This window comes from Schistocerca cancellata, chromosome 11 (assembly GCF_023864275.1).
Source record: "Schistocerca cancellata isolate TAMUIC-IGC-003103 chromosome 11, iqSchCanc2.1, whole genome shotgun sequence".
Taxonomy (NCBI): Eukaryota; Metazoa; Arthropoda; class Insecta; order Orthoptera; family Acrididae; genus Schistocerca; species Schistocerca cancellata.
The window spans coordinates 19939350-19951868 of NC_064636.1; the positions used below are offsets into that span (position 1 = coordinate 19939350).

Below are 12519 nucleotides of genomic sequence, written 5' to 3' on the forward strand. Positions count from 1 at the left end.
GCTAGCAGACTTCTCTTGCGCAAGAATGCCCTCTTTGTCTTTGCGAATCATTTTTTAATGCCCTCTTTGCTTAGTTCGTCGTGTGTTGTTTTGCTCATGAGGGAGCGGAACGTCATAAATCCGTGGTTCCCAGTCTTATTAACAAATAAAGTACGACAACCCAAAATGGACAGTAGAGCTTTGTGTCAGCTTGAAACCACCAAAAACTATAAAAGAACTATATATTTCTGAAATTGCACACAGTCAAAAGTGTTAAGATGGCTTGTCGGACAGTCATAGTAATGGAGCCGAAAAGTGCCCATTGCTCCTAGTTACAACTCGGGGTCTCCTTTGCACGGTCCACGCTGAGCTGTGTGCTTTTGTTTTCTGGCAGGAGGGCAACGCTTTCTGAGATCTACGCCTACATCACGAGCCGTTTCCCCTATTTCGAGCACAACAAGAAGGGCTGGAGAAACACGATCCGTGGGACCTTGTCGCTCTACGAGTGCTTCGTCAAAGTGCCACGGGAGGGCGGCATCGGCAGCGGCTACTACTGGACGCTCGGTGAGTTTATCGTCACCTCCTTTGCCTTTTCCTACACTCATCTCTGACAAAATAAATAAATAAATAAAATATTCTTAAGCTTCCAGCCACACTGAGTGGTTAAAATGCCACAGACTTTTGTCCAGTGTCGAGTGTAACGACTGCCGATGGTGTGCCGGTGTGCCCTTGCATACTGTAGCTGCTAGACGTCACTTTTCTTCTGTTGTAATATGTTATGTGGGCATATGCTGACTCAGTGTTTGATATGCACATTTTGGCTTCTCTGATTGGCTGTCATTTTACAGCTGTAGTCCCCTTGTTTCTGACCTAAGATTATCAGGAAATTTTTGCTCACATCAGCGTCCCTTGTTCTGCTCAGCCCTCCTGAAATGGAAGCTCTTATACCATGAGAAACTTCACTGAATGCTATCAGGCTGGCACTCCAATATTTCTATGCCTGTAATTAAATTTTCATCCTTCTGCACATTTATTTTCAGTACAGAACATAAGTATTTCCTACAGATGATGAATGAGGTATAAGAGACAGTCAAATGAAAACTGAGCACCCAGCAGAACAGGATTATGGCAGGGTTGGATTCGGAGGTAATCGCCAAACACGTTAAGGCATTTATCCCAGCGGGAGAAGAGATGATCCTTACCCTTTCCACAGAATGTGTTCGGCTGCTGACACATTCACGAGAGCACCCAATCCTGCACGTCCGACAGATTCCCACGTTTGTCTTCCTTCAGGTCACCAAAGATATGAAAATCACACCGTGAAAGGTCCAGGCTGTATGGAGGATAATGCAGTGTGTATCAGCCAAATCACTGAAGGGTAGCCTTTGTCCAGTTGTCAGTGTGGGAGCAGACAGTATCGTGGAATGGGATAATTCAATCCGATGGCATTCTGATAGTCAGAGATCAAATGGCAAAGCTGGTAGTGGAGACATCTGGCTTCTTTACCCGCCAGTGAAATCCGAAACTGTTCACAAAAGTTCCTGTAAGGTCACGATGACCACCTCCTTCGACCTCAGAGGTCCTCTGCTTGGCGAGTTCCTCCAGGGCTACCACAGGTTCTGGAAGTCAGAGAATATCAGAGAATTTCAAATGTGTCAAGGAAATCGGGGAAATATCACGAAGAATTTGAAACATCGCTGGAAAAATATCGTGTTTGTCTCAGTAGATGAAATGGTTTGTTTACTGAGGTCTCCTGCATTGTTGTTGGCTGGGCACAGCTGCGTATGTGAGCCGCTTCCCTACACCCTCATTCTTACTGCTTCTCCTCTTTCTACCACTCCCCTCAGCTCGCAGTCAGGGCTGCCACCACGTCTTGCCGCAGCCGACGAGAGGCAGGGGGGTGTGAGGAGTGGTTTGTTTGGGTCCGATTCTCAGCGACTGTAGACGCAGCAGGCAGAGACGGCAGTCATGTGTGCACCAGTTTTGGCTAAGTGACGCGTGTGTGTGTGTGTGTGTGTGTGTGTGTGTGTGTGTGTGTGTGTGTGTGTGTGTTTTGCCTGTTTTACGGATTGATCACTGTGGTCTCATTTCATGGGCACAGCGTCTGTGACATGTGAACAGCTGGCCACACGAGTGGACCTCTGTGATGGGCCAAAACTGCAGGCCATTTCTAACCAGTCGGGCCCGTCCGCCATTTCCCATTAACGGGCAGGCCCTGCCCGTCCGATCTAGTCTCATCGATCTGCCTGCAGGCGTTATGTGGCAGATCTTCGTGGTTTATCCGTGGACCCGGGAGTGCGGTGCTCCTCGGCAGCCAGAGACTGCGGGCGATTGATTTCAGTAATTGCGACTGTCTCGACACAAGTACATTGTACAGTGTGGCATTTTGTACAGGGCTATTACAAATGATTGAAGCGATTTCATAAATTCGCTGTAGCTCCATTCATTGACATATGGTCACGACACACTACAGATACGTAGAAAAACTCGTAAAGTTTTGTTCGGCTGAAGCCGCACTTCAGGTTTCTGCCGCCAGAGCGCTCGAGAGCGCAGTGAAACAAAATGGCGACAGGAGCCGAGAAAGCGTATGTCGTGCTCGAAATGCACTCACATCAGTCAGTCATAACAGTGCAACGACACTTCAGGACCAAGTTCGACAAAGATCCACCAACTGCTAACTCCATTCGGCGACGGTATGCGCAGTTTAAAGCTTCTGGACGCCTCTGTAAGGGGAAATCGACGGGTCAGCCTGCAGTGAGCGAAGAAACGGTTGAACGTGTGCGGGCAAGTTTCACGCGTAGCCCGCGGAAGTCGACGAATAAAGCAAGCAGGGAGCTAAACGTACCACAGCCGACGGTTTGGAAAATCTTACGGAAAAGGCTAAAGCAGAGGCCTTACCGTTTACTATTGCTACAAGCCCTGACACCCGATGACAAAGTCAAACACTTTGAATTTTCGGCGCGGTTGCAACAGCTCAGGGAAGAGGATGCGTTCAGTGTGAAACTTGTTTTCAGTGATGAAGCAACATTTTTTCTTAATGGTGAAGTGAACAGACACAATGTGCGAATCTGGGCGGTAGAGAATCCTCACGCATTCGTGCAGCAAATTCGCAATTCACCAAAAGTTAACGTGTTATGTGCAATCTCACGGTTTAAAGTTTACGGCCCCTTTTTCTTCTACGAAAAAAAACGTTACAGGACATGTGTATCTGGACATGCTGGAAAATTGGCTCGTGCCACAACTGGTGACCGACAGCGCCGACTTCATCTTTCAACAGGATGGTGCTCCACCGCACTTCCATCGTGATGTTCGGCACTTCTTAAACAGGAGATTGGAAAACCGATGGATCGGTCGTGGTGGAGATCGTGATCAGCAATTCGTGTCACGGCCTCCATGCTCTCCCGACTTAACCCCATGCGATTTCTTTCTGTGGGGTTATGTGAAAGATTCAGTGTTTAAGCCTCCTCTACCAAGAAACGTGCCAGAACTGTGAGCTCGCATCAACGATCTTTCGAATTCATTGATGGGGACGTGCTGCGCCGAGTGTGTGAGGAACTTGATTATCGGCTTGATGTCTGCCGAATCACTAAAGGGGCACATATCGAACATTTGTGAATGCCTAAAAAAACTTTTTGAGTTTTTGTATGTGTGTGCAAAACATTGTGAAAATATCTCAAATAATAAAGTTATTGTAGAGCTGTGAAATTGCTTCAATCATTTGTAATAACCCTGTAGATAGTTTATTTAATCTTGTATATTTTGACGTTGTATATATTAGAACGTATGGACGATAAGAAGAAGAAAATTGTGGCAGCCGCTGGCAGTTTGTACGCTATGTACTAAAATATTTCTCGAAAGAAAATTCACGTAATACCTCTAAGTAAAAGATTTACTCATTGGGTAATAACTGACAATGATGGAGATAGTAGAACCAACATTTTATTGGCTCTTATGTATATTGTTGGTTTACACAACTCTTCTCCGCCTTATACACTTCTTTCAGGAGGCCTATATTTTTGTGAGATTGTTTCGGAACGGAGGAGATATTTTAAATCTGCCTTGAGACTCCAAGGAAATGTGTCTTTTTCTCACCAAATGTGTTTGGTCTCATTTGAAATATAACAACATCAGTGCTCTTAATGAAACACACATACCATTTGGCTTGCTTTCTCCATCTAAAAATAGTTCATTAGAAAAGATGTTGATGTCACACATTTAGAAATACAAAAGTTCTTACTCACCCTCCACTCCCCAACTTATCTCTTTACTTACCCTTAAGATCTCAAAATTTGTCAGGGAAAAGTGCTAAAAGTTGTCTGGAAATTGGGGGAAATATCAGGGAATTTCACTGGGAAACTTGCTTCAACCGTGTCCTCAAGTGTGGAATGACGCACCGTACAGTCAGAATGTCTAAGAATGCTGTTGGAAGGACAGTGACAACTGGATAAATGTTACACTTCAGTGATTTGGTAGGATAACACTGATTGTCGCTTTTCTGGTGATGTGGAGAAAGACATAAACGGGCATAGGTTTGTAGGACAAGGAAGCGCAAGAATGTGTGCAATTGTGGATCCGTCTTAACATGTGTGGTGATTATTTTTGATTGGAACCACTCCACGGTCCCATTGTGGCAGGTGTTCAGTTTTTTCTTCTGACTGTCCCTCATACTTGCTGGCTGTTGGGTGTGTGTAATGTTATTGGAAGTTATCAGATGGAGGTGGCAAACACAGCATGCCCAGAGGATGCACATGTGCAGCTTATCCATCTGTAAGAAAAAGAAGGGACAAATTATTGGCACGACGGAAACACGAGCATCATACCGACAGATCACGTAGACAGATGGCTGCAGTGCAGTGACGCAGAGTCAGCCGTGGCGAGATGGACTCACGACACTGTGGCAATGAGGGTAGGCACGGTTCTTTCAAGAGTAATACTGTAGGATTGTTTGACTGCGTCTCACGAATAGACAAATGATGACACAGCAGAAATCTGGGTAGAGGTTACAGGCAGAGTGTCATCATGGATGGTCAAGAACAATTCGTTGGAAGCTGGGTTGGGGTCTAAAGCTGCCATTCATCATTTATCACAGGTGCCACCCCACAGACAAGAGAGACCTTGCTGAGTGAGAAGCCAGAGTCAGCTGGCGTAATAAGTGGCTTTCTGTGGTGTTTAGCATCAAGTCTCAATTATGTCTGTGGTGGCCCGGTTGATGCCAATGTGCTTTTAGACGACTCAGTAAAGTAAGGTAGCAGTTTTTTTCAAGATCTGTACCTATCCAAACCCTTGGAATTAAGGCTTGAGGACGTATACGATAACAGGACTAATATGGCAATTGTTGTACAGAGGTTAATGATCACGGTCTGTTGTGAGAATGATAAACGCTGTTGTCACATCCTCAATTATCAAAGTACACTTTCTTTTTCCCCTTGGCCAGTTTTTTTTTTTTTTTTTTTTTTTTTTTTTTTTTTTTTTTTTTTTTTTTTTTTGTGGGGGGGGGGGGAGGCTCAGAATTTGTTATGGGACACCTTAGACTATTCCTGCTTCACCTCCTATAGTTTCATGAAGTTCCAATAGATGGTGGCACTGCCTTTGCCTTAATGGAGGTACATTCCAATCAGTTAGCTGCAATTGACTTTTTGCAGAAAATGAAAGCATCACAGACATTTGTAGGTACTTGCAGAATGTCTACAGAGACCTGGCTTGTGTGTGTGTGTGTCTGCAACTCAACATCACGTGGTCATGGTGAGTAGCAATCTATCTTTTCCTTGTCATCTTGGTCTTCAGTCTACAGACTGGTTTGATGCAGCTCTCCATGCTAGTCTATCCTGTGCAAGCTTCTTCATCTCTCAGTACCTACTGCAACGACATCTTTCTGAATCTGTTTAGTGTATTCATCTCTTGGTCTCCCTCTACGATTTTTACCCTCCACGCTGCTCTCCAATACTAAGTTGGTGATCCCTTGATGCCTCAGAATATGCCTTACCAACCGATCCCTTCTTCTGGTCAAGTCGTGCCACAAATTTCTCTTCTCCCCAATCCTATTCAATACCTCCTCATTAGTTATGTGATCTACCCATCTAATCTTCAGCATTCTTCTGTAGCACCACATTTCGAAAGCTTCTATTCTCTTCTCGTCCAAACTATTTATCGTCCATGTTTCACTTCCATACATGGCTACACTCCATACAAATACTTTCAAAAACGACTTCCTGACACTCAAATCTATACTCAATGTTAACAAATTTCTCTTCTTCAGAAACGCTTTCCTTGCCATTGCCAGAGTACATTTTACATCCTCTCTACTTCAACCATCATCAGTTATTTAGCTCCCCAAATAGCAAAACTCCTTTACTACTTTAAGCGTCTCATTTCTTAATATAATTCCTGCAGCATCACCCGATTTAATTCCACTACACTCCATTATCCTCATTTTGCTTTTGTTGATGTTCATCTTATATCCTCCTTTCAAGACACTGTCCATTCTGTTCAACTGCTCTTCCAGGTACTTTGCTGTCTCTGACAGAATTACAAAGTTTTTATTTCTTCTCCATGGATTTTAATTCCTACTCCGAATTTTTCTTTTGTTTCCTTTACTGATTGCTCAGTATACCTTTCCTTATGTTATCGATATTGCAACATGGAGTTTGTGATATTTCAAAATAAATTATTTTTCACTATCATAATCTAAAATACAAAGCAAAATAAATATCCTCCCAGCAACAAAGGGTCTCAGCATGAGACTTCAAATCTAACAGTCCCATTCCTACAGTCCAGTTAGCAATTATATGTGATAACGATGAAAGCTAAGTATTGGCATTTGTTTATCAGTACCATCTGCTTTCTAAATATACAACAAAATGAGATAGGAAACAGTACTGCAGAATAACAGCTCCAGTAATGGTTGTTACATAAACTAGAAAAAAACTTGTTTATTTCAAGAATTTGTGGCTTTGTTCCTTGTCAGAGCATATTTTGGAGTATGAGTCTTTAGGAGGTGCAGATTCATGTAGTTTCAGTGAAGATATTAATTTGCAGATGGAAATACATCATAGTTTGTCATTTCCAAAATTATCAACAATTAACTTCATGTTTAAGTTTCAGGCAGTTCACTAGAGAGATATCTTCTGGTAAACCTTCCGGGATGCAAGGTCGTGGTCCATGAAACTCCAAACTCAGCTCCAAACGTTTCGTCCAGAGCTGCGCTGGACATCTTCGGAGGGGTGTTTCTTCTCCGGTGAGTCTTGCCGACTGACGGGTCGGACGTCTGAGAGCGACTTATATATCGTAGAAAGTGGGCGTGGCCAGAGTTACACGTGATATGCAGAGATAATCTTTGTCAGAGATAAAACTTAACTATCGATCGTAATCTCGCCGCGGATAAAACTGTCTAGCAATTCTTTAAAATTATCCCTATGTTTATATATTTCAATTGCTTCTCTACAAAGCCGTGGGTAATAGTTCATCGTAGATAAAATTTTTGTTTCGGAAGACTTCACTTGATGATTTCCTGACTGAAAAGCGTGTTCTGCTACAGCCGATTTATCTGTTTTTCCTAATCGGCAAAGACTTCTGTGTTCTTTCAACCGTGTATTTATGTTTCATAACCATGGGGATAATTTTAATCGGAAAGAAGAGACCATGAAACTTAGTGATATTTGGACAGTAGCACTGCAGAATTGCTAGACAGTTTTATCCGTGATGAGATCACGATCGATAGTTAAGTTTTATCTCTGACAAAGATTATCTCTGCATATCACGTGTAACTCTGGCCACGCCCACTTTCTAAGATATATAAGTCGCTCTCAGACGTCCGACCCATCAGTCGGCAAGACTCACCGGAGGAGAAACACCTCTCCGAAGATGTCCAGCGCAGCTCTAGACGAAACGTTAGGAGCTGAAGAGTTTCATGGACCACGACCTTACATCCTGGAAGGTTTACCAGAAGATATGTCATCCGGTCGTGAAAGCCTTCATACTATGATCACTAGAGAGAGATTTTCATTTAACAAGATCAAACATAATTAGCAACTTTATTGTTCTTTTCCATAATTAAACAACTCTTGCTTACTTCATGCCTAAAGCAACACTTTTAGACTCCATCATACATAAGAGCAAATAAAAGTGAGTCCAGGACAAATTACAACAATACTCATCAAAGACTGTTATACAAAACTAAACAAATGTAAAAAACTCTTTGATGCAAAGTATCATTGATATGAAACTTCCTGGCAGATTAAAACTATGAGCCGGACCGAGACTCGAACTCGGGACCTTTGCCTTTCGAGGGCAAGTGCTCTACCATCTGAGCTACCCAAGCACAACTCACGCCCCATCCTCTCATAGCTTTATTTCTGCCTGTATCTTGTCTCCTACCTTTCAAACTTTACAGAAGCTCTTGCAGGAGGCCATGGCTAAGCCATGTCTCCACAATATTCTTTCTTTCAGGAGTGCAGCGTCAAGGGTAACCGCAGCCATGGTCTCCCAGCTGATAGCCCGTGCTGCTGCAAACATCGTCGAACTGTTCGTGCAGATGGTTGTTGTCTTGCAAACGTCCCCGTCTGTTGACTCAGGGATCGAGACGTGGCTGCACGATCCGTTACAGCCGTGCGGATAAGATGCCTGTCTTCTCAACTGCTAGTGATACGAGGCTGTTGGGATCCAGCACGGCGTTCCGTATTACCCTCCTGAACCCACCGATTCCATATCTGCTGACAGTCATTGGATCTTGACCCACACAAGCAGCAATGTCGCGATACGATAAACTGCAATTGCGATAGGGTACAATCCTACCTTTATCAAAGTCGGAAACGTGATGGTACACATTTCTCTTCCTTACACGAGGCATCACAACAACGTTTCACCAGGCAACGCGGGTCAACTGCTGTTTGTGTATGAGAAATCGGTTGGAATCTTTACTCATGTCAGCACATTGTAGGTATCGCCACCGGCGCCAACTTTATGTGAATTCTCTGAAAAGCTAATCATTTGCATATCACAGCATCTTCTTCGTGTTGATCAAATTTTGCGTCTGTTGCACGTCATCTTCGTGGTGTAGTAATTTTAATGGACAGTAGTGTAGTTTACTCACTATGTTAGTTTAGAAGACTGGCAGATACAAGTGAACGGTAGTGAACACTGCTGAATTGTGTGCATACGCTCATTTGCTCGAGTTCTCTTCAATTCGCTCTGGAGTAAACTGAGCTTAAGAAGAAATTGACACGGAACGTAGTGCGGCCTAATAATGTACAGGATGGGAATGTAGGTTTTATCGCTGAATTTTTTGTAGATAAATCTTCTCCGGTTACCAGGTGGGTCGTGGTGTCAGGTTCTCACAACTGTTTGGAATGTTTCCAACGTGTCACATTCAGGCAAACTGTCGGGTTCATGTTCAGCTCATTCCTGTGTATCCAGTAGACCACAACAGGTGTACCTCAGGGAAAGATGTTTCTGCAGGTGGTTTTGGGAGACCCCTGTAGGGTAGAGGGGTTCCGACAGTGCAGTCATTGTGCTGGCCATCTGTCCTGTCAGCTATCCTCGCGACTGACATGTCAGTGTTTCTGGTTTATTGCTACTAATGCCACATCTTTTGTTCCATTTGACAAGATTGGTATCTACTCATATTTCCTCTTCCTCTGTAATGAGCGAATCCCAGAGACCATTGATGCAGTAGATCTTGGTTGTCTGTCCAAGTCTGCAGCATCAGTGAAGGTCACATGTTTGTTTTTGAAGAGACAAACGTTCTGTGCCGCACTTGCGTGTTCTGGGATTAGGTCACAAAACAGGCAGTGGAAGTAAGAGTACGTGACAGTTATACTGTGTTCTTTTATGGAATCAGTATGGGTAATGATAAAACAGTGTGACTGATCTCTTAAGGTTAGATGTAAGTTAAGAGAATCGTTGCAGTTGATCTAGGAGTTATGTTTAGGATTCACATACTTTAAGTGTCTGTAAAGTTTCTTTTATTTTCTTAGCAATTTCTTACGCAGTAGTTTTACTTCTGCGAATAGGCTAAAATTGTTCAAACTTCATTTTGTAATCAATTTGTTGTACCTTTTCTTGGACTGTGTTGCCTAGATTTTTGAATAAGAACTTTTCTTCTTAGTTCTACTAAATAAGAAGTTTCTAGTAATCTGCAACTATGTTCTCAATAAAAATGCAGAATGGTATATTACAAATGACGTATTTTTTCATAGGAATGGTAAATTAACGTTTGTTTATTATTCAAAAAAAATAGCTCTTGTATAGCAACTTCCATAATGTTCTTGAGAAGCAGCTCAAATCACACAATATAAAGCTCATAATACTTGATATGGTACCATGTCTTTAAAATGCAGTTAGCTATAATGTGCAGCAATTCTCGCGATAATTATACCACTAGACGGAATGTTTATGCTCAAAGCACTTAAAACATTTTGTCAACTTTGATAAAATCAAAGTTTAAAATATTACTATTTGTTTTATTTTCTGGCATACTTATTATTGATTGACCTTTTAGTGTTTATCAAAAAGAATTGTATAATTTTTGATATTAGCCTTCAGCAGGCACTGTACATTTGAACGATTCACTATACTATCTTGTCAACCTCGGCAGTAATTTCAGACTGAGTTTTTGTAGGATGTGGTATCGGAAAACACGGGTTAGGAATGCTCAGATGTGAAAGCGGCAGAGGCAGCGGGCGGAATAAAGAGACAGGACACCCCCCCACCATCTGTTTCTGCCTTCCACCGAATCCACCTCCATCAGATGGGACATGTCTTCTGGAGCCAAACAACTAGCTCCTCAAAAATCCCTGGCAGATTAAAACTGTGTGCCGGACTGAGTCTAGAACTCGGTACCTTTGCCTTTATCAGTGCACACTCCGCTGCAGAGTGGGGGCGGCAACTCTTCGCTGCAGAGTGAGAGTTTACTTCTAGAATTCGGATGATATCTCGAGAAGATATCGGCAACCTACATTATTTTTCACGTTCAGTTGCAGTGTGTGTCTCAGTGTGTACTTTGATGACGTGCACATCAAATAATTATCGTCCGTCGGTTGCAGACCCGCAGTACGAGGACATGTTCGAGAACGGCAAATTCCGCCGCCGTCAGCGCACGAATTGGCCGTTCGGCAGCTGCCCGTCAGCGGCGGTCGAGGTGGCAGCGGACCGTGGGCGCGCTTACCACGTTCGACACCGAAACCGCACTGACCACCCCCGACGGCAGCAACAGCACTCCGGCCTGTCGGAACACTGTCAACTGTCGAGCACAGGTACCGGGTCTCGGCACGAGTCCCCTGTGCTCCATGCTGCTGCCGCCACCGATACTGGAGAAGGAGGAGGAGGAGGAGGAGGAGGAGGCGGCGGCGGCGGGGGCAGCGACGGCGGCGACCTGTCATCCACCACCGACTCGCACTGTGCCAGGTACAAGAACAGCTGAGCACCTTGTCAAGTGACCACGTCGTCAAAAATAACACATCTCCCCTCACATTGTTATTACTCTCCATTTCATTAAAGTTCTTTATATCCAATTACTTCAAAAAGTATGGAGGCTGGATTAATAAAAAAAGAAAAAAGTTAAGATGTCAGTTTTAATGCTTCAGGTTTCCTACGTAGTCTTCTCCCCCCACCCCTCTCCCGCTCCTCTGCTCCCCACCCCTCACACTACTAGAGTACAATGCACAGAATGTTCGTACTGCTGTGTGAAACTGTCATAAAAGTCCTTCTTTGGAATATTGTTCAATTTGTATGTAACATTGGCTTGAATGTTTGGTTATGTCACCATAGTATTGAATTCCTTGCGAATTTCTGCACCTCGCCTGAAACAAATTGTCCGTGTTTGCTATTTCAGTGAAGTTGCTGTAGGCATCAGGGCATTTCTGTTGTCATCGTCTCCCCTCCCCTCCCCGCTCCCAAACCTGTTTTTTACCCCTCCCCCGTACTAGTCGCCACCGTCCCATCCCACATGCGAGTCAGTGTGTTGCAAGACCTTTGAGCACTTTTTTTCTCTCCTGCAAAGCATTCTAGAGATTGTTTTAAAAACATGTTATGTAGATAATGTTCCATTGCAATTTCTGACACAACAGTGTTCATATACTGTGACTGCACATCCTCAATGTAACACTGCATCCTCACAAGCGTCTAATCAAATCCACGTCAGTTGTTTGCAGTTGTTAGTTTGAGCCACCACTGTAGCTATAGTGCTGATTTTGCTTTATATGCCAGGAAAAACAAAAGCAGCCTTGGAACTTTTTTGATGGATTTTGTACGTTTCCTGCCAGTATCTCAAGCTGTGACCAGTTAGTCATAAGCTTCCTTAATTCTGTTTTAGAGCAGACAAGTTATTAAAAAGCAACCTGTGGAAATCTAATGGAAACTCCAACACGCAAACAAAGAAGTGACATTTTACAGTCCGTGGTATTACATTTCTGTGAAAATTAAGTTGATGCATCAACAATGCCATTGTACTTGGCTAGTGTCATATTTGACAGATTATTTGCACAATAAATGGTAATTGTGTGGAATGAGTCATTTTACTTCACACTGCAAATTAATTTGTAAAAA

At 43.4% G+C, this 12519-nt stretch overlaps 1 protein-coding gene across 1 annotated transcript in view; it reads left to right on the plus strand.

The window, feature by feature from the left end:
* The window catches only part of LOC126108839 (uncharacterized), a 220226-nt gene extending 208708 nt beyond the window's left edge, over positions 1-11518 (plus strand). Inside the window, exons 16-17 of the mRNA XM_049914202.1 lie at positions 374-543; positions 11019-11518. Of these exons, the coding sequence (XP_049770159.1) occupies positions 374-543; positions 11019-11395 (547 nt within the window). The 3' untranslated portion in view covers positions 11396-11518. The remainder of the gene's footprint in view (positions 1-373; positions 544-11018) is intronic.
* The last annotated feature ends 1001 nt before the right edge of the window (positions 11519-12519 follow it).